Source organism: Carcharodon carcharias, chromosome 3 (genome assembly GCF_017639515.1).
Source record: "Carcharodon carcharias isolate sCarCar2 chromosome 3, sCarCar2.pri, whole genome shotgun sequence".
Classification (NCBI taxonomy): domain Eukaryota; kingdom Metazoa; phylum Chordata; class Chondrichthyes; order Lamniformes; family Lamnidae; genus Carcharodon; species Carcharodon carcharias.
In genome coordinates, this window is record NC_054469.1 from 222,703,519 (window position 1) to 222,726,285 (window position 22,767).

General features: G+C 42.4%; 1 protein-coding gene across 1 annotated transcript in view; it reads left to right on the forward strand.

Moving 5' to 3' along the window:
• Window positions 1-22,358, forward strand: part of LOC121276343 (cadherin-6-like) — a 160,821-nt gene extending 138,463 nt beyond the window's left edge. The window contains exons 10-12 of the mRNA XM_041184632.1: window positions 5,170-5,287; window positions 8,529-8,780; window positions 20,048-22,358. Of these exons, the coding sequence (XP_041040566.1) occupies window positions 5,170-5,287; window positions 8,529-8,780; window positions 20,048-20,538 (861 nt within the window). The 3' untranslated portion in view covers window positions 20,539-22,358. The remainder of the gene's footprint in view (window positions 1-5,169; window positions 5,288-8,528; window positions 8,781-20,047) is intronic.
• The last annotated feature ends 409 nt before the right edge of the window (window positions 22,359-22,767 follow it).

Here is a 22,767-nt window from a genome sequence, read left to right on the forward strand (position 1 = left end):
CGCGGCACAGCAAACACAGGAAATGCAGCCGGGTGTGCAGGAACATCTGGGAGAGATACATGAGGCTGTGCTTGGCTTGGTCTCCGTGGTGGAAAAGTCTACGAAGTAATAAGACACATGTCTGACCGCCACGTGTCTTCCATGGAGAGAGTGGCGACTCTCGTGGAGAGGCTCCTCCAGGAGACCCATCAGGGCTTCCTGGGGATGTGCTCTGACCAGCAAGCCCTCACATCAGCATTGACCTCAGCTGGTCAGTGCCAGTGTGTGAGATGGTGTGGGCATCAACTTTCCCAGCTTGGTGCCCATCCATTCACAGTGACCAAGGAAGTCCGAAGCGACCTCAAGTCGCTATGAGCTCCTCTCAGGGCGCTCCGGATGAGGGTGGCAGGTCCTCCGCCCCTCCCCCAGTGACCGTAGCATCCGATGAGACTGCGATGACTGGGGAGATGCCAGCTGTGGAACTGGCAGCTCCCTCTCAGGCAGGGCCAGCACAGGCTCCACGGGCCAGAGGACGACAGCCAAGGTCATCGAGGCCAACAGGACAGCAGGGTCAGCAGCTGTCTCAGATGCCAGTCCGAGTGATGGGGCAGCACAAGACAAAGCACTGGGGAACAAAAGCATAAGGCACCTTCGGCACACCACAGGTTTTTCATCGGTGCTTTTGTGTTGGCCCAAGATGAGGTCCTTACAGTTTGTTTTGTTTTGTAACACTATTCTCTTTTTTCTGGAATAAGTTGCTTTGCTTGACACATTACACTCAGGTATGTCACCATGGCTAAGGGTGCCTCTTTTCTTCTGCTTGTATATGGTTTCCAAAACTGTAATGAATGTTTGTTGGACCTTCAGCTTTATTAGCAAGGCCCTCAGTTACTGTTGCCAACCTGGCAGAGTTTGCACTTAAGTGTCGAGTATCGAGCTTACAGCCCAGGCTTGTCCTGGAGGTCCATCTGTGGTGTGCTAGCTGAAGGTTTGTTGGGTTAAAGCCTCCCGGGTGTCCCTGCCTCCCTGCAATATACCCGGGTCAGCGTCTACCCCCTCAGCATTTCCCTGTGTGTGCTCATCATCAAACTCACTGCTGGACTCATTGTGTGCAGCCACAGCCACTGCATCAACGCCTTCATCATCCACTGTGTCCCCCCTCTTTCCAGCGCAAGATTGTGGAGAGTGAAACATGCAACCACTATCACCAGGACATGATCTGGGGGGTACTGGAGTGCGTCCCCTGGGCGGTCCAGGCATCGGAAGCGCATCTTGAGAAGACCAATGGTTCTCTCCACCACAGCCCTTGTGGAGTCGTGGCTCCTATTGTAGCGCTGCTCAGCTTCTGTTCTTGGATAGCAGAGAGGCGCCATGAGCCACCTTCTGAGGGGATAGCCCTTGTCACCCAGCAGCCAACCATCCAGCCGGGCTGGAGCACTGAAGAGCCTCAGCACCTGGGAGTGTCTGAGGATGTAGGCATCGTGGGAGCTGCCTGGGTACCTTGCACAGACTTGTAGAATCAGCATCCTGTGATCGCACACTATCTGCACGTTCATGGAGTCAAATCCCTTCCTGTTGATGAAGGCACCGGGCTCACCTGCTAGCGCCTTGATGGCCACATGTGTACAGTCTATAGCACCCTGGACACGGGGGAAGCCAGCAATGGCCGTGAAGCCTCTGGCTCGCTGTGTCTGACTTGCCTGGTCCCAACAGAAGTGGATGAAGGTCAATGCCCGTCTGAACAGAGCGTCTGTAACCTGCTTGACACAAGTGTGGACAGCTGATTGGGAGAAACTGCAAAGATCACCCACCGAGCCCTGGAAGGAGCCAGATGCATAGAAGTTGAGGGCAATTGTGACCTTCAGAGCCACTGGCATGGGGTGTCCACCCACACAGTTAGGGGAGATCTCAGGGCCAATCATCTGACAGATATAATTGACTATTTCCCTTGGCAGACGGAGCCTCCTTCTGCACTGCACCTCAGTCATATTGAGGTAGCTGCTTCACTGTCTGTATACCCTGGCAGCAGGATAGTGGCGTCTTCTGTGGCCCCTTCCACCTTGGACTATCTCTTGGCCCTGCGCCCCTTGTGCCTGTGCCTGTCTCCCAAAGACAGCTCCCCTGGGGGCTGAATGTGCACTCTTGGCCTCTTCCCCCTTCTAGCCCTCCCTTCCTCCTAAGAGGAGGTGCCTCCAGTGGAGAGTTCAGCTCCCATTCCCAGGGTAAGGGAAGGCTTCCTGAAACCTGCAAGCTCAGGAAAGATTCCTCACTGCAGAGTGCTGACCTGAAGGTTAACAATCCAGAGAAAGCAGCTGGGATGCGGCCATTGGTTGACCCTTATATGGCATAAATGTTAGCTATCAATTCAAGCCTGGGCGTTGTCCAAGTTTTGCAGCATGCTGGCATGAGCTGCTTCATTATCTGAAGAACTGAGAATGAATCTGACCACTGTGCAATCATCAGTGTCACTTCTGATAAAAGAAATGTCATTCTAGAAGCAGCTGAAGATAATTGGCTCTAGGGCTGCATTGAACACTTCCCATAGTGAAGTCGTTATGGGAGTGGGAACCATTGTAGGTATATGAGGGGTGGGGTGATGAGTGACCATGACTTGATGCAGAATTGGATACATTCAGCAGTGTAATGGATGAGCGGAAGTTTATAAATAGTGCAGGATATTAGATTAGTGTAAAGATTATCGAAATAATTAAGTTGAATAATCACGACCGCTCGTGTACACGTGACAAACTTAATTAAATTCAATTTTTATTGCATGAGATTCCAGGATACTTTAAAGAATCTGGATTTATACGACACTTTATTTCACCTTGAAGATGTCCCGAAATGCTTCCCCATAGGTAATCATGGCAACCAATTTGCACACAGCAAAATCCCACCAGCATGTGATTTTACAGTTACTGTGACCTAATGGCTATATACTGGGGCCTGGACTAATACTCCAGAAATAAGTGTTCAAATCTCACCATGGCAGCTTTGGAATTTTAATTTGATTAATTGAATAAATCTGGAATATAAAGCTAGTGACAGTGACCATGAAACTATTGGATGGTCATAAATACCCATCTGGTTCACTATTGCTCTTTGGGAAAGGAAATCCATTGTCCTCACCCAGTCTGATCTAAATAAAACCCAGAAAAATGTGGTTGACTCTTAACTATCCTCTGAAGTGGCCTAGGAGTCAGTCAGTTCTCTTTAAGATGGTGGCTCACCACTACCTTCTCATGGTCAATTAAGGACGGGCAGGAAATGTTGGCCCAGCCAGTGATGCCCACATTGTGTAAATGAATAAATAAAAATGAATTGAATGACTAGGGAATCTGTTTTCTGGTAGTGTTGATTGAGGGATGAATGTTAGCCATTCACTGGGAGAACTTTCCAGTTCTTTGAATGGTGTAACCCAAAAAGGGTGGTAGAAGTTTCAAATTTTCTCCCGCAAATTGCAATGGATGTTAAGTCAATTGTTAATTTAAAATCCAAGCTTGATAGATTCTTGTTAAACCAAAAGTATTAAGGGGTATGAGGCAAAGGTGGATGCATGGAGTTAGATCATGAATCAGCCAGGATTTCACTGAATGGGGCAAGAGGCTTGAGAAGGTTGTTCGTGTGGTTCTGATATCAAGGAATCTTTCACATCCATCTGGGCCAGTGTGATACGCTGACAGGATCTCAGTTTAAAATACCACCTGAAAGACAATTTTCTGACTATGCAAAACTGCCCCCCTGAAATGTGCATCTCAATCATGCGCTCACGTTCTGGTGTTTTGGGGAACACAGACTGTAATGCCATTTATTTATAATCCAGGCCACTGGTTTATGGTATCTGAACAAGTCGAATCCCATTTTTCTCACGGGATTACAGGATTTTTTGCTAATGTTTTTGGGGATCACATGTTCTGCGGTTTCACCCATTGCACATGAATACTACAGTTCTGCAGCTTTGCCCCTTGCTCCTCAAGCAGGGCCTGACCCCAGCTCTCTTGGAACAATGGACACCAACCACATTTCTTGGCCCTGCCACGGCGGGTTTACCCACGGGTGGATACGGCGAGACATTCAAACCTCCGTTAACTTCGGCTGCACCGTAAGATCCCGCCAATGGGAGGGGCTGGAAAATCCCGTCCTCCGTCTTTATTACAGAATCTTATAATCATGCATTTTGTTTATTGAATCAATAGAAACTAGAAATATTAGCTAAGGTGGGGTGGATTTTTTTTTATATAATACGCCGGTTATTTTCATGAAAGCACTTGAGTCCACTTAATTATTTAAAATAAACTTGTTAACATGGTTTTTTTTCTGGTATTCCCAGCTATTTCTGTTCTCCTGAAGATATGCTTCCATGGTTTATCATAATAATGAGTACTGCCAGCTCTCCAGTCCTTCACCTAAGTGATCATTAAACATACCCCACTATTCGAATAATGAGTTTTCAGACCATTCAAATATTAAGGCACAATAGCCAATCCTGATTCACAGACTTGGCACTTCAAGCAGTGGCTTTTGGACAATGATTAACAAGGTGCTTGAGTCTAAAATGTACTGGTGGTTATATTAGCAGATGTGTACTTGATATGTGTCCAACAATATCACTTCTAACCTATTTAAAACAACACCAAAAGTAATCATTATTTAGCAATCAGCTCTCACTGACCCAAGTTGGTTCCTGCCCCAGCAATGTCTCACTTTTAAAATTCTCATTCTTGTTTTCAAACCGCTGCATGGCCTCACCTCTCTCTAACCTCCTGCATCCCTATAAATCCTCTACAATCCTTGTGCTCCTCCAATTCTGGCCTCTTGCACATCCCCGATCTTAATTGCTACATTATTGGTCATACCTTCAGCTGCCTTGACTCTAAGCTGCAGAATTCCCTCCCTAAACCCTAGCACCTCCCTCTCCTCCTTTAAGACATTCCTGAAAACCTGCCTCTTTGACCAAACCCCTGCCCTGATAACTGCTTGGTGTAAAATTACGTTAAAGGTTCTTTACAAATGCAAGTTATATATTTGGTAGAAAGCAGTATTTAAAAACTGTGGTGCAAAATTTATTTATATGCTTTATAACTGCTCAGTTCTTGGGAACAGTTCTGTACTTATACAGCTAAATTTGTACATGAACATCAATCGTGGATGGTTGTGTGGAACTGATTTTTGTGTTGATTTAACATGCAGCTGATACAAACTGTTGGTGCTGTGGATCAGGACTCACCACCAAGTGGATCCAGATTCTTCTTCAGCTTGGCTCCAGAAGCCGCTAACAATCCCAACTTTACAGTTCGGGATAACGAAGGTAGGGATTTAACCCACAACCAGCACGGGGACAAAACAATGAAGTGTTAGAGAAACAGAAGATGCTGGAAACACTAAGCATACCAGGTGGCATCAGTGAATCTACATCTGCCTGGGCTATTGAGTGTTTCTTGCATTTGCTACTTCACATTTCCCACATCTACAGTGTTTTGTTTTGCAGAGATAAGTGTTGTATTTTCTTAGAAGAAAAGAGCTCCAAGGTTAGGGTTGTCTAATAGTTGGTTAAAAAACAGAACTCAACCAAATGGGAGCTTTAGTCTCTGTGCTGTTTGTCTGTTAGGACTTGCTCCTTCTCAGCTTGGGTATAAGAGTCAGAATTTCAGCCTGTGACACAGGCGTTTAAAACAGACATTGCAGATCAGTCAACCGATATAGAAACAACATAATTTTCATGCCCATCGATGCTAGTACTATTAGCATAATGAACTGTTTAGCAAGCCACCACTGACAAATTACTGATCATTATCACCCTATTGGGCCGTGAAAAAAATCTTTTGTTCCTGGATACTGTGTCATCCAAAACTGCGCTGTGGACATTATAAAGTTATCGAACTCCATGTTATTCGAGCTTTTACATCAACAAGATCTAGGGCTTTGGTTTTTGACATGATTAGGACTTGGAGCAACACAGTGAGGCTTCCTTTTGATTATGTCAGAGCTTTGGATCAGAGCTCCTGTTAGTACACTTCAATATTCCTTATTGGTCTGCGTAGAATGCCTGCGGCAAGGTTTTCTGATAGCACAGCTCTTGTTGGTACCTGGAACTCCGTCCTTATAAGCAAAAGTTCACGTGTAGATAAGAGTTACCCGTTACTCGTTGAAGCAGGGTTTTCAGGCAATTTGCAGCTCATTCGTTTGCACCCTAGTTTCAAACTCTCCAGGTTTTGGATGATCCCAGTATACCTCCAGGATCAAATTTAGGATAACTTGGTCCTTGATTGCAGTAGCCTCCAACTCTATTCACCCAATATATAAAAACAGCAAAGGGCAAAAATCCCTTAGAGCTGCTCCCAGTCCACTGCAATAACTTTCCTAGGAAGTGCGGAGGAAATGCCACATCAGAGCACCTCTAATAGAATTCCTGGCTAAGTTAATTTCCTCAGATTTGTTTCACTTGAAATTTTGACAGTTTTTTTTCATACACGTCCTTTCCACTAGAAGTGAAATCAAACTGTTAACAAGTAAGTGTGAGTTATTCTCATCAAGACTAATTTTTAAACTGTTAAGATCGTGCCAAAGTCTATTGACGGGCTGGGAAAACTCATTCATTTAATCACCTTCAGTCATGTGGTTATAGCATTGTGTACCACCACCTGTGGGAGATTATTTTGTAGTTTCAGATTGGTGAATTATTCAATTATTTGACAATGAAGTTGACATTGACACACAACAGATAGGTGTAGAAAAACAAATAGGTATGAGGAGATTCCAAGGCAGAAACGGGACAGCAGGGGATGCTGATTGATTTAATTGAAAACGATAGCAAAGTTTTAAATCCTATGGATTCTGTAATTACCTGTAGTTCCCTCCTCCTTTAATATATAAATATATTGTATGACGTTGCTGTACTTTTACAATTCACAGCAATCTGCATTTTATTTTTACTCAGTATACCAGTGAGTTATACATGAAATATCTTTGGCTTTTGGGATGATGTCAGTGAGTTTAGATTACAACATTGTGTCATAAAAAAAGTAGGCTCATCAATCATGTGGTTGGTAAGAAGATACAAGATGCTTATACCTTGGAGTGAAATATTGCATTATTTATTATCCGGGATATGTATTATAAAACACATAATTCATATGGAAATGAAGCAGAGTTTATTCTTGGTCTTGGCATAATTAATTTTAGCCTTTTAAGAATCTTCCAATTGTGGCCTTTATTAATTCCCTAGACCAATCTAATGTCAGCTTTCACATAAAAAGTAACAGCTGGTCCAATGTGAACTCTCACCACTGCGCCTCTCAGTTCAGCTTTTCTCAAAATATAAATTTGACTCAGATGGCACATCCAAACTGCAAGCTGCAAATTGCTTGCCAAGAAGAGGACTTGGGAAATAAATTGGGAAAATCAAGCAGATTTCAGCAATATTCTGGGAGGAATGAAATGGCATGGATCCATCTTACTTCTCTGCATAGTGTCTATTATAAACCTAACATCTAAAAGTAGAATGGAGTTAATAGCAGGAATGTAATCTCAGGGTATAACACACTCCTGTATTATTCAGTACACATAGTTTTCTCATGCACTGTTCAGTCAGTTTAGGAGGTGGTGTCTCCCTATTTTCAGAGTGACTAAGGAAAACTTTATAGCCAAGCCATGCTATAAAGAGTGGACAAGCTCTATCAAGACATCATGGCTCCGGAAATTTTATGCAAGTTTTCCCATTCTCCCAGCACTGGAAACCCAAGAGAATCGGATGTTGATGCAGCTTTCCTGTTGGCTCTATCGATCAATCTCATTAATTATAGTGAGATAGCAGGCGAATCTCCACTTCATTTCAGTGGCAGATCCTCCAAGTCCATAGCACCGAATATCTCACTCTCCAGATAATTATACCACTGTGACCATCTCACTCTACAGGAACATACACCACCCCATCTACCACAGCAGAAACGTACACAATCTGACCATTTCACTGTACAGAAACATATGACAACCTAAGCCATCTACTGTACAGGAACATATGACAACCCGACCATCTCTATGGCAACATATCTTAGCTGGACCATTTTGCCTATTCTGAGAAGTATGAAATTCACATGACCTTATCCATTCCCCAGACTGCTTATCCTTAGATGTTCAGCCTCAGATAGCTCAGCCTTTTCTGTCTTTCTGGAAAGGATGGTGATCATGGGTTGTCATGGTTACAGTTTTGTAGTGGCCGATTCTGTTCATTTTGACAGGACATCCATCATGTTAAAACAAAGAATCCTGAAGCTAATTGGGCTCTGTACTTTTTAAAGTAGTGATCCCAAACTTAGATCATTTGTTACTGGGTAAAAAATGTGAAAGGAATGCATGAAGAGTGGCAGATAAGAAGCCAACAGATTTCTAAGGCATTAAAAAAAACAGGCAACAATCAAACAATATATGTAAGTTTCAAAGAAAAGGCTTGTTAGTCTTGTAACTTCTCTGTGTTGCAGTCTTGTGAAAGCGTTGATGGAGAACCACACAAAATAATTCTTTGACTCTTTCACATTGACTATTATTTTCAGATAATACAGCAGGAATTCTGACCAGGAGAGGTGGATTTAGTCGTCAAGAAATGAACACTTACCTTCTGCCTATTCTCATTTCTGACAAGGAGTATCCCATACAGAGCAGCACTAATACTTTGCTAATTCGAGTGTGTGCCTGTGACAATGATGGCACAATGCAATCTTGCAATACTGAAGCTATAATCCTTCCTCCTGGTCTCAGCACTGGTGCTCTTATTGCCATTCTGCTGTGTATCATTATTCTGCTCGGTAAGTGTATTTTTTTTTTAAACACTAATCAATCCTTCTCTCATTTCAGTGAATTGTCCATTTCTGCTTATCATCTCAAACAAATGTAGTTATTTGTGTCAGAAATACCGGATGATGCCTCTCAATGTCTGAAATGGTAACTTTAGGTGACAAGAGGAAGTCAACATGGAAGAATTTATTTTAACACACCAGGGATACTGAACACTGCCAGGAGGATGTTTCTGCTAGTTGGAGGATCGAGCACTAGGTATCACACTCTCAGGATAAGGGGTCGACCATTTAGGACTGAGATGAGGAGGCATTTCTTCATTCAAAGGATTGTGAATCTTTGGAATTCTCTACTCCAGAGGGTGGAAGATTCTCAGTCATTGATTTCAAAATTGAGGTTGATATATTCTTGGGTACTGAGGGAATTATGGATTATGGGGATACTGCAGGAAAGTGGAGTTGAGGTAGATCAGCCATGATCTTATTGCATAGCAGAGCAGCTTGAAGGGCCAAATGGCCTACTCGGGCTTCTATTTATTATGTCCTTATGTTAGGGATTAGAATAATGCTTACACATGACAAAACAAGTTTGAGCACTTTTCTATTAGTTGTGGCCTAACTATGAGAAGCAGATTTTACAAAGATTAGGAGAAGGTAACCTGTGGTAATTGCGCATGAATGACATTCTATATGCAGCGACATGATCAGTACTTCTAGTGAAGACACTTAATCATTTTGCTGGAAATAAGCAATAAGAAATAAGGCAAATGGAATGTTGACTGTTCTTGCAAGAGGGATGCATAGGGAAGTCTTGCTACAGCTGTACAGGGCATTGGTGAGACCACACCTGCAGTATTTGTACAGTTTTGGTCTCCTTACTTAAAGAGGGATATGCTTGCATTGGAAGCAGTTCAGAGGGTTAACTAGGCTGATTTTTGGGGTGAAGGGGTTGTCTTATGAGAAAAGGTTGAGCAAGTTGGAGTTTCGAAGAATGAGAGGTGATCCTATTGAATCACATAAAATTCTGAGGGGGTTTGACAGGGTAGATGCTGAGAGGATGTTTCCCCTCATGGGGAAGTCTAGAACTAGGCAGCAGAGTTTAGAAGCTCAAGACAGAGATGAGGGGGAATTTTTTCGCTCAGAGGGCTGTTTGTCTTGGGAATTCTCATCCACAGAGAGCAGCGGAGGCTGAGTCATTCAATATATTCAAGACTAAGTTAGATAGATTTTTGATCAATAAGGGAGTCAACGGTTAAGGGGGTCAGGCAGAAAAGTAAAGGCACAAGCAGATCAGCCATTACCTTATTGAATGGCAGGGCTGGCTTGGGGGGCTGAATGCCCTACTCCTATTTCTTATGTTCTTATACCTTATGAGGAAAATGGGAAATCTTTCTTAAATGCTGCTGATACATAGCAACCAGATGACATCTTGTGTTGCTTTAGAGTATTTCCATATAATATTTATATGGAAGTAGAAAATCATTCTGGGAAGAAAGCAGAGTATATACCTCTTCCCCTGTGGTCTATGCCAATCCTCATGTTACCCTGGAGTATACCTCTATGATGTTGAAGAAATGATCCTGTTGTTCGGACTGCTGGGGCAGTGTGCACTGGAAAGGTCTCTACGACTATCTATTCAAGATCATTTCAACTGCCTGTGGTTGTGCTGCAGAGTTATGGTATCCAAAGAGGAATGAGTCAGGTGCCTCTGAGGATAAGGATGCTCTTAATCAGTCAAGCACTCCTAGCCACCACATTGTCCCACGGCCCACTCACTATGGCCTTCACAAAATCCTCCAACCAGAGGTTCAAGGTTATGATCACCCCAATAAGGTTGCATCATTCAAGCTCAACTCCATAAGAGTATGCCTCGACAGGGGGGTTGGTGTGGAGTTCCGAGATCAAAAACTATTCCCAGCAATGGATGGATCTTGCCACTGACCAGTTCTTTTTATCCAAACAAGTCCCATGTTTTAAATGAAAATAGAAAATGCCAGGAAAACTCAGCAGGTCTGGCAGCATCTAGGGAGAGAGAAAAACAGAGTTAACTTTTCGAGTTCAGTATGACTCTTCTTCAGAGGCCCCATGTTTTATTGCCCCAAGATGTTTCTCCTAATCAAGCTGAACTGCCATGTGTTAAGTTTTTTTCAGCATTTTCTGTATGTATTAACCCCGAACCTAGTAAATGAAGTCCTTCGGTCTCACCCCACATACACGAGTCATACAAATAAAAAAAGATCAATGTCTATTTTGTGATTATATAGAGTGTTTATGTGGTCTAAGCCCTCTGCCTATATTTCACATTGATGCTCATCCTGTGTCAATGTGCTCCCTGTGGAGGATGGAGTTGAGCTTGAATGATGCAACCTTATTGGGGTGATCATAAACTTGAACCTCTGGTTAGAGGATTTTGTGAAGGCCATAGTGAGTGGGACATGGGACAAAGTGGTGGCTAGGAGTGCTTGACTGATTAAGAGCATCCTTATCCTCAGAGGCACCCAACTAAAGCATGAGGCTGTGATGCCATTGCAAGAGGAAACTGTCATTTTCAACCCTTTACCTTCTATGCCCTTGCATCTGGCCATTCAGCTAGATCACCACAAGGAGGATCCTTCATGTGAGGAGAAGCCACCATTGCTGTTCTTGTCAAATGATCTCCCAATTTTGTCAAATCCAGCAGACTGCTGTAACTTGTCAAAGTCCCAGTGGTCTTCAGGGAATATTGTTTCTTGTTGTCTGGGGTTTGTTTCCTCTGTATTTTAGATCTCAGATGGATGTAAGGACATCACTCATTCCACAGTGCTCTGCATTTAAGTAAATATTTTTCACAAAACTGCAGCGGAGTTGGTGGTACGCTGACACCAAGTCCCATTCAAGTATCACCCCAGTGCTTGCTGACTTATATTGGCTCCTATTGGCAACACCTCAATTTTAAAATTCTCATCCTTGTTTTCAAATCCCTCTTGTGGCCTCACTCCTCCCTGTCTATGCAGCCTCTTTCAGCCCTACAACACTCCGAGATCTCTGTGCTCCTCCAGTTCTGGCCTCTTCTCCATTTTAGTCACTCCTCCATTGCCCAGTGTCTTCAGGTGCCTGGGCCCAAGTTTTGAAATTCGGTCCTAAAACTCCTCTGCTTCTCTACCTCTCTTCCATTCTTTAAGAGACACTGTGAAACCTATTTCTTTTGACAAAGCATTTTGCGACTCAATGTCAAATTTTGTTTGATAATGCTCCTGCTAAGTGCCTGGGAACATTTTGCTATTTTAAAGTTGCCGTATAAATACAAGTTGGTGTTAGTACGCAGTTTACACCAGCTGCTGCTACAAGCTGCTTCTGATAGGTTCATGTTGCGAAAGCCTTTGCTGATGCATTATCATCCATTTGGAGAGTGGCCTGTAGTGTACTACTCTACTGCCCGTGCAAGGAACGTAGACTCGCATCAAAGCCAGGACTTCCTTCTTCCTTGTGCTCCACCAAATCTCCGCTTGCGTCCCTTCCTCAAACTCGTTGTGTCACGAGCTGGTGCTTTGCACAGGTGAAGGACATAATGTGCTGTGGTGTACCTGGCAAGTAATCTCAGGTCCTGTGGGTCTCATCCTGAAAAGAAACCTAAAGAGAAAGAAAGGGAAAGGATTTGCAATGCATCATAACATTTTTAAGTGAGTCATGCACTTGTTCACAAATATAGACCTTTCTGTATGAATTTTTAAAAGGAGTTGCTTTATGGGCGGCCATCATAAATAGAGGGTACTTGGTGGTATTCTGCACAAATTAGCACCACAAAGACAAATTGTTCATCCCAGCTACTCCATGTTGGATTTACTTTTCGCATAAACAGTCATCCTTATCTAATCTTCCTGCCTTATTCATGTAACCCCCTTTCCTATAACCACATTTCAAACCTTTTCTTAAGAGTTGGCATGACAACATTCCTCCTTGGAGTCCTGGCCAATATTTATGCCTCAACCAACACACAAAGTACGGATAATCTGACCAACTCTTTCATTGTTTTTTTCTGGGAGCTTGCTGTGCACAACTTGGCTGCTGCATGTCCTACATTACAACAGTGAAAGTACCTCAAACAAAAACAGAAAATGCTGGAAAAACTCAGCAGAAAAACTGTTTTTCTCCCCACGGACGTAGTTAGACCTGCTGAGCTTTTCCAGCATTTTCTGATTTCCAGCATCTGTAGTATTTTGCTTTTATCTTAGTGAAAGTGCCTCATTAGTTGCAAAGCGCTTTGGGACTTCCTGAAGTTGGGAAAGGCACTACAGAAATGAAGCTTGTCTTTCTTTCTGGTTCAGTCACTAATTCTGAAGATGTATTTCACTGTTTCTCATCCTTCTGTGTAAAAAAAAAAGTTGCTCCTGTTCTCTGTCTTAAATCTCATGTACATAGTCACTTCCGCCTTGGAAGCAGATGTATGTACTCTTGAAGCAAGGAATCCTGCACATACTGTAGGCATTCCATTGCCTTTACACTGTTTACTTCCTCCCGATCCAAAACAACGAATGGGTAATTAAAACTCCTAAAACAATAATGTCATCATTTCTACTCATCTACCTGATTAATCTAGAGATTTCCTCTTTTACTTCTCTTCCACTTTAGGGGCTATATGGTGCAAAATTGTTATATATCGAACAATCTAACAATGTCTTTGTTTCCCTTTGATCGCTCACTGTGTCTGGAATTCTCTTCTCCGCTCCCCAGTATGTAATCCCTCCTTCACCACTATTGCCGCTCTTCCTTATTTCTTAACTATTCTAACCTTGCCAAAAATATTATAACTTGATAAGTTTATTTTCCATTCCTGTCCAGTTTACAGCTATGCTTCTGCTGGTTTTATTAAACCTATTTCTTTTGGTGACATAATTACCCAATTCCCCCATTTGGTTTCTTACTCTGAACATTACAACGTGTACACTTGATATTTTAACATTTGTATTGGCTTGATGGATGACATATGATAGAAAGATGATGAACGTGACTTGTACATGAATCGGATTATAGTGAGGGAGAGTTGTGCAGTGCCAGTCTCACTCTCTCGTCCTGACCTATCTTGGTTCAGTGGCAAGACGAGTCTAGACGGCTAGAGAGGGATCCGGGTGCAGTGGGTAACCAGGACATCTTTTATGTCTTGGTGAGCTCTACATGTTCCACAACACAGTGCTGACCCACCTTAAAGACGTTGGTCTTTAGATTGGCCTCATCCATCCAGTCCGTTTGAATCAATCTTCACATGCTGGGGTAGATAAATCCCTAAGTCACTGATAGTGGGAGACCCGACGGCTAACCTTACCTGGTTTGACCCACCCTTTGAAGTAGTTTACCGGCTTGTGGCTGCTGTCACATGCTAACAGCTATTTTGAGCCACAGATGAGAGTTGGGTGTAGGTGAGGACCAATACAGGATGAAATACTCTAAAGAGTGTGGTGAGTCTGCCTTTGAGCAGTGCTACCCCTCCCTTACACCCCAAGATTTGTATTAATGCTACTCCAGTTCCCTGGGTTATTGTTGTTCCAGATCATGCCTGGCTCCCTTTCTCTCAGTCTTTATATTCCGTCATAAAACTGGGTGTTTTAAATTTCCTACCACACCCTATATTCCTGCTACGTACTATTCTTTTTGCTAAATTAGATTTTTTAATGTTAATTTACTTACTGTCTAAATAGTCGTTTGGTAGTACGGACCTTGAGTATTGCTGATAAAAGAGAATTGAAGAAGTTTTTCATCTTGGACTCATCAGAACACTTCACAAGAATACCAACATAAGGGGAAAACAACAATTAATACAAAAATGTATATAAAATTGTTGTTTCCTTTTATATTGGTTTTCTTGAAAAGTGTCCTGATGAGCGCAAGAGAAAAAGCTTCAGCATGTCTCTTTTCTCAGTAATACTTACTGTCTGACTGTTTTCATCATCCCAGCCACCATGTCCTTCCTCTTTACTTCCCCGTATATTTTTTCACCCAAATCTTCTAATTCAGATCTAGCATAACCTTGAATAGCTCCCAGCCACCTCAGAACTGCTACCAATGCCCCACAAGATATGTGAGACCACCCTTTTAACTACATATCAAACTCCCTAATCTTCCAATCCTTCCCTGTTTTAGTATGTGGTTAGAGGAGTCTTCCAGAGATCACTAGGTGGACTTTCCTCTGACAGAGCCAATTGTTTATAGAACGTGCCTGATTATTACTACATTGAAATTAAAAGAGTAAAAATCAGACTGTTACTAGGCAATGATTCAGCTGCACCAGATTACCACCCAGGCAGTGAAGATGAAAATCTTAGCCCTGCCACCCTTGAAGTCTGACTTCCAATCCTACTTCCTAAACCCCAAAACTCCTTTTCACAATACTGCAGGCCTTTCCATTTCCTCTATAGTTGATTCCCGGAGAGCAGTGAAGGCAGATCCTTTGGACATTCTTAAGGCAGAAGTGGATAGATTCTTGTCTAATAAGGGAGTTAAAGGTTATCAAGGGTAGGCAGAACGTGGAGTTGAGACCACTCTGAAAACCTTGTTCCACAAATCTTTCTCCCTCTCTGATGTGTCAGATTGTCTCCAATTCTGCCTTAGGTTCTGAGATCTTCTGTTCAATAAATCTCAGTTGGGGACAGTTCCTGCAGATGTGTCGGAGTGGTCTTTGTCAATTCAAATCTGTCTATATCCAGAAGGAACTACACAACACCATGTCTTTCAGTACCACCAGTTTTATTATAAATGGCAGTGGTAATATTTATGTTCAGGTCACGTCATGTGTGCTCTGCCCCAAAGATACACCCTTGGCTCATTGTCTGCTGATGTTTCATCCTGAGCTGTTTTCTTAGCAGTTTTTATCAGTGGTAGTTGTTCATTACCTTCCATTCTCAGCAGCAGGGGTGAGGTGGCTGGCCTACCTCAGCTGGAATGGGAATCAAACTCACTCTGTTGGCATATTCTGACCCACACACCAGCCATCTAACCAACTGAGCTAACCGAGCCCCCCAGCAATGTTTATATCCATTTAAGTTTCAAATAAACTATTCTGCTCCCTTCCTGCACCATATGCTCCAAATTTCTCACGTCGACAGATTCCTGTTTTATCAGTCCCCTTTTCACCTTTGTTCCAACCTCCCTCAGTCGTCAGCTCACCCTGATGTGTTTTCTACTTAAGCTACTACATTCTCACCACTATCTCTCCTTTCGTACTCCTACCAAATTAGTTTACAAACTAGACTCAGCCACTCAGTCCAATTACTTAGTAGATTCTCAACTGCAATATTGATTAACTAATGTGAACGGTTCCAAATTCATCCTCACCGATGCTATCTACAGATTCAGTCAACAAGAGATGGGCTATGTACTCAGCTGCTTCAGCAGTGCTGGCCCACTGCTTACCTGCTTCTCTCCCAATGAGTGCAAATAACCTGGGTGAGCAAATTTATAAAGCTTTGAACAACTCCGCTGTACTCTATGTCCACTTTGTCTCCCTTCCTGTATCAGATCTTTGCATATTAACTTGTATGTTGTTTTTCCTGCCCATCCTCTTAGGCTGCTGACCTTTAAAATGTTATATGCTCGGTATGTAATCTACTACAAGTATACCATGGAGCTTCAGTTTAAGAGTGTTGCCAAAAATGTTCTGGACATGCTTTGCAACTTACCTCAAAAGAAATAGGAGTGGGAGTAGGTCAAACCATTCCCTCGAATCTGCCCTGGCATTTAATTAATCACAGTTCATCCTCCATCTCAACTCCACTTTCCTGTCCTATCCCCGATTCCCTTGGTGCCAAAAAATCTACCGATCGCAATCTTGAATATACTCAGCCACTGAGCATCCACAAACCTATGAGTTAGAGATTTCCAAAGTTTCATAACTCTCTAAGGTGAAGAAACTTCTCTTCATTTCAGTCCTAAAGGCTGACCCCTTGTCCTGAGGCTCTGTCTGTCAGCATCTCTATCAATTGTCTACATCTGCCATTGTGTCTTTGTTCTGATATACAATTTCAGTCTCCAGGAGCAGCATAGGCTGGGAATAAATGCCCAGCCTGTTAGAAATTGCTCCAGCTTGTGTAACTTTGCCATTTAGCTCTATGGCAGTGTTTTACCCACAATGCCACAAAGTTTGAAGCAGCCAAGACTTGGCTTTAAAGAATTCCAATCAGGACACACTGTCAAACCTCAGGCTCAACACAACATTCAGTTCTTCCTACAAATGGTCTTCCTACAAATCACAACTTGAACTAATTTGCAGGAATATCTGGGAGAATAATTGTCCCTTGTGGTTAGTGTAATATGGTGAAATAATCAAGTCTGCATGTGTCCTGGATCTTTTCCACACCAACCACATTGCACTCTGAACAACAATGACTAAGATTTACTGACGCCTGTTGGAGCTGGATTTTGCACTGAGCAGGAGTAACCAATAGCAGAAAGAAGCGCACATTGTAACTATTTGGTTTCTCAATATGATTTGGTGGGAGCAAATAAGTGGGTAGAACAGGGTTTTAAAACACACATCTATGGTGAATAATGTTCACATGGGTCTGCCAATAAACCAACCATTTCTTGAAATGAACAGATTCCAATGTGAACCACCTTCTCATTGGCAATTAGAGAAGGGCAATAAAAATGTTGGCTTACCCAGCGATGCCAACACCCCATAAAAGAATTAAAGGAAAGTTATAATTTACCATTTAGGTTCATGAAATGTTTTGCATCTTTCAAACATGGCGTTAAACCGAAGCCCCATCTGACCTCTCAGATGGACATAAAAGTTCCCACATCACTATTCCGAAGAAGAACAGGAGTTTCCTGGCCAATATCCATCCCTAAAAAACATCACAACATAAACAAAAAATCAAGTTATTGATTCCTGATCATATTGCTGTTTATGGGATCTTGCTATGCACAAATAGAACGCTGCTTCATTGCAACAGTGACTACAATTCAAAAGTACTTAATTGGGTCGTAAAGCGTTTTAGAGCAACCCAAAGATCCGAAAGGCACTTTATAAAATGAAGGTGTTCCTTTGCATCAGTTGCTGAATTTTCCCAAGCCCACAAAGGTATTGAATTTTTGAGAGGACTCTCCTGATTCCACCATTATATCTCGGTCGCGCCCCCTCCCCGCTTGGAGAAACAAATGGAAATGACCATTTTTGATGTTTTGTTGTCTCCATCGTTCTTCTGTCAAGATTACAGTGCTGGATCAAACATGAGTTCTGTGGAAGTACAATTTGAACTGGGACATTGATATATTTGTCTTCAGCTTGTGCAATTAATGACTCACCCACTACCCGACTCACCTGTCCACTGGATACATTTGCTGAACTGTTTGGGAGCCTGACCAATTATTCTTTGTACTGTAATTCCTTGCACTCAAAACTGATCCGCTTGTTATAATGCATGGCCTCTCACGACATGGGAGAGACTTTTTCCAAAGGTCTTAGGCAAACACTAAGGTTGCTAGATGAGATTTACAGATATATGTGGGTTTAAAATGTCCAGCTGTTAGAAAGGAAACATTAGTTAAGCCAGACAAAATGGGGCACTATAGATGTTGCAGTTTTATTGAATTTGCTGACAATGCACATCCAGAGATAATTACATAAGGATTCTTTTCCCCAAGGTGAGGTGCAATAATTCCATGAAGTGAGTGAGCTAAAATAGCTACAATGAAGACCGTTCTCTTTGGGGGAAAAAACAGGATTTCTGATTTATAGTGATGTACAGAGTGGTGGCTGTAGCCAGAACAAGTACCACAGGTAACCCCTGTTGGAAGCTAAGCACTGGGAATAATACCCAAACCCTCACATGCTGAGAACTTCTTCCAAGTACACAACCTTACCATGGTATTTCTCTCGGGAATTCTTCCTTTAAAGGGCAATGATATGAAAGCATATTGAACGAAGAGTAATTTTTGCTTTATCGTTTCTTAAAGAAACAGTTTGCCAAATCTCTTACCTGGGCATGAAATAGAAAATCACAATTTGTAGTCAGCATTTTGAAATTAAAAACGTAAAAAATAGGAGCAGAAGACGACCATATAGACCAGCGAGCCTGCTCTGTCATTACTTCAACTCCAGTTTCCAATCCGCTCCCTAAATCCTTTGATTCCATGAGAGACCAACAATCTGTCTATCCCAGTCTTAAATGGATTCAAAGATGGAGCATCCACAACGCTCTGGGGCAGAGAATTCCAATTCACAACCCTTTGATAAAGAAATTTCTCCTCATTTCAATCCAAAATAATCAGGCCCTTATCCTGAGACTGTGTCCCCTTGTTTTAGATTCCCTTTCTCTTTTTCTCTCCAATTCCCCTTTCACCCCCAATCTTGACCCTGAATTGTCACTCCAACTCCCTTCAACCTTGACCCTTCACTTCCTCTTTATGACCTCAGTTCCCCTGACCCCTTCCCCCAGTTTCCCTGGGAAACAACTTCTCAGTGTCCACCTCGTCAATACCCTTCAGAATGTTAAAAAAAAATATTGGGGAGACGTGAAACTCAAGCACGGGAGAATGGGTTGGCAGAACAAACTGAAGGGACAGAAGTAGACTAATGAAGAACAGACAGAGGCAGAGGAAGAATAAGTAATGGTGAAAAAGACAGAGAGAAAACATTAGGAAGAAAAAAAGGAGCAGTCAAGGGTGGGTTGAGAGCAGCAGTTTCATCACAGTGCTCTTTGCATTGTCCAACTACCAGAATAAATTATACCGTCAGATCTTGGAAGGGAGGGGACATGAATTGGAACTTTCAACCGCATTGATGTGAATCTGCCATTATGTCAGGCTAACATGCCTCTAGCCACCATAGAACAGCATCCTCACTAAAACAGCTGCCCTGGTCCCAATCCTTCGGTAATGGTATCTGTCACTAGGAGTAAGTGAAAATGGAGTTGTCCTCCAATTTTCTCCCCTTGCGAAATGCCCAAACTGAATCACATTTCATCTCAGGTACTGGAAATGAGGGTTTAACAATTGGCAGTTCATATCCTATCACTGTGTAAAGACAGCAAATTAACATGGCGGTGTGTTAAGTCAACGAAAGGAAGGGATTGCAAGAATTTCCAATTTTAAAGTTGATTTAAGTGGACCTTGATTCAGTTCATTTTTATTGCAGTTAAGTCACTAATCGTGAGTCAGAGCACTTGTCCACAGCAAAGAGAGCCAAACCACTTGTCCTGTTGCTATAAACAGAGGAGGAGGATTGACTTTAGGATTAAAACAATGCATTCTCCTCATCCCTCCAATTTTAGAGTATAACAGTTAAACTATATTCTTATTCTTTTCAGTTATTGTAGTGCTCTTTGCTGCCATGAGAAAACAGAGAAAGAAAGAACCTCTCATCATTTCCAAAGAGGATATCCGAGACAACATTGTCAGCTACAATGATGAAGGAGGTGGTGAGGAAGATACCCAGGCCTTTGATATTAGCACACTGAGGAACCCAGAAGTAATAGAAGACACCCAGTTACGCAGGGACATAAAACCAGAGAACTTCCTTCTACCTCGTCCGGCCCCACCTGTACCAGATAATACTGACGTCAGAGATTTCATTAACCAGAGGTTAAAGGAGAACGATACAGATCCCGGAGCACCTCCTTATGATTCTCTAGCAACATACGCCTATGAAGGAAATGGGTCCATAGCTGAGTCACTCAGCTCCTTAGAATCAGTTACCACAGAGACAGATCAAGATTACGATTACTTGAGTGACTGGGGACCTCGGTTCAAAAAACTATCAGACATGTATGGAGGAGAAGACAGTGACAGAGACTCTTAGCAAGGAAGATCATCTCTTTAAATTCAGCTATCAAAAAAAAGTGTTGCTGTGTAAACACAAGGGCCATTTTTCAAAACCTATCCCACTAAACAAACATTTATTGTAAACTGTTGGACTTTATTCCATATATTCATGGTCTCAGAATGGTTCCAGTGTGAAAAGTGTGTCATTTACCCTTCATTTAATGAGCATCCTCAAGAACCCGACTCAGTGTCTATGGGAATTTATACAGTAATTATATACCTATCCTAGCCACTGATGCACTAGTGGAGACACAAGTTATGTTGGTCATTCAGTTTCTCATATAGAAATATTTCACAGGTAATACTGTCTACACAGAGGAATAGAAAATGTGTTAAAATAGGGATGTGCATAGGGCAAGTTCTTAAAAATGGCCTGAGGCAAAATTTGATGGTCTGGAAGATCTAAGTTGGAACCAAGCATTGGGTCACAGATGCATGGTTCTTTCTTTCAAGTTTGAAAACTTATTTGTGCTACCCTCCTCCAGGAAGTAAGAAAGGACCCCCTGGGCTGTGAAAGAGGAAAACTGGATGTTTGCAGGAGTGGTTATACATGTAACAAGTTATGCCCATCGACCTGATTGTGAAATACATTAAAACGTGCATCAAACCAACATGCGTTTTCTAAAGAGGTGAAAGGTTCCGAGAGTCACACACGCGCCATTGAACTACAAGACTTGGTCTAGTCAGAAACTCGCTGGATTCATCCCAGGTTTACAGCCTTAGACCCTAAAGCCTGCTGGCCAGCACATCCCTTTGGTAAAATTAGTGAATTAGATGTTTGAGCTGAACATGTGGTTGAGTCAACTGTTTCTTTCACAATGTACTGTACTGTAACTTAGATTCAATATACACAGATGTATACATATTGTATGCAGAGCTGTATTACGTAGTGTCGATGTGAATCACTACAGGTGCATCTTAAAACAGAGTTAATCCGCTTGGTGTTGTTGACAGTTTGATGCTGCAGCGGTTTTTAAGCTGCATACGTTACCGTAACGATACATCGTTCCCTTTTACTTTCTTGTCTGAAACGTTGCAAAGCTTAAAATCACTTCAGAACTTCGAATTCCTGAGAAAGCGCCAGTGACTTAAGTTGCAACTGAGTGCAGTTACCTGTGGATTGGAGGCAGCAGTGGTGCAGAACACACCTCCTGTGATGCTGAGTAAATTATTACACTGATTTGGCTCTTCAATTCAGAATAATGCCTTACTCAGCACCACGAACAGTCAGCGTACGATACACATGAGGCAAATTTAATCAAGTCATCCCAGATATGAAGCTGACCTTCCCTACAAGACATTCTGAGTGAGAATGAGGCATTTTTACATGCCTTCAGCATTATAAAGCCTTGTAAAAGAGAGATGTATTAAAGGGGTTCAGTCTGTGTAATTATCTAAGATCAGAAACACCATCTCAGAACTAACTTGTATATGTAAAAATATTTGCAGCACAGACAGTACAAGTGAGTGTTTAAGTATGACAGTGCACTGTTCATTCATTGTTCAGTGCAAATTCATTAAATTATCTCTTGTAGCTTTAAATTAGTCTGACTTCTGGGGGAAGGGTTATATAGCAACCAGATCTCTATCTCCAGTCAGACCTGTATCTTAACACCTCAAAGCTACCTCTCCATGAAGTAACTGGAAAGTTGCCTTGTTTTAACTAAGATCAGCAAGCTCTCGCATTCTGTGCTTTCGATTTTTTACACACCACTGAGGAACATGCTACTGAGATCACAGGGAGGCGGTAGAGTAGTGGTATTGTCACTGGGCTAGTATTCCAGAGACCCAGTGGAATGCTCTGGGGACCACAGATGGTGAAATTTGAATTCAATAAAAATCTGGAATGATGATCACGAAACCATTGCCGATTAGTCCACTAACATCCTTTAAGGAAGGAAATCTGCCATCCTTACCTGGTCTGGCCTACATGTGACTCCAGGCTCATAGCAATGTGGCTGACTCTTGAACTCTGAACAACCGCATCCCATGAACGAATTTTTAAAAAATGATCTCTAGTGCTGAGCGTTTTTCTTGCTGGATAACAAACTGGCTCAGTTAGGCCCACTTGGAAATGTAAGTGATGATCTAATAGAACTGCTTTTCACCGCTAAACTGTTCCAATGGTTTCTGAATATAACCATTAACCTTGCTGGCATCAAGCAACCTGTTAATCGTTGTGAAAATATTTGACATTCCTTAAAAA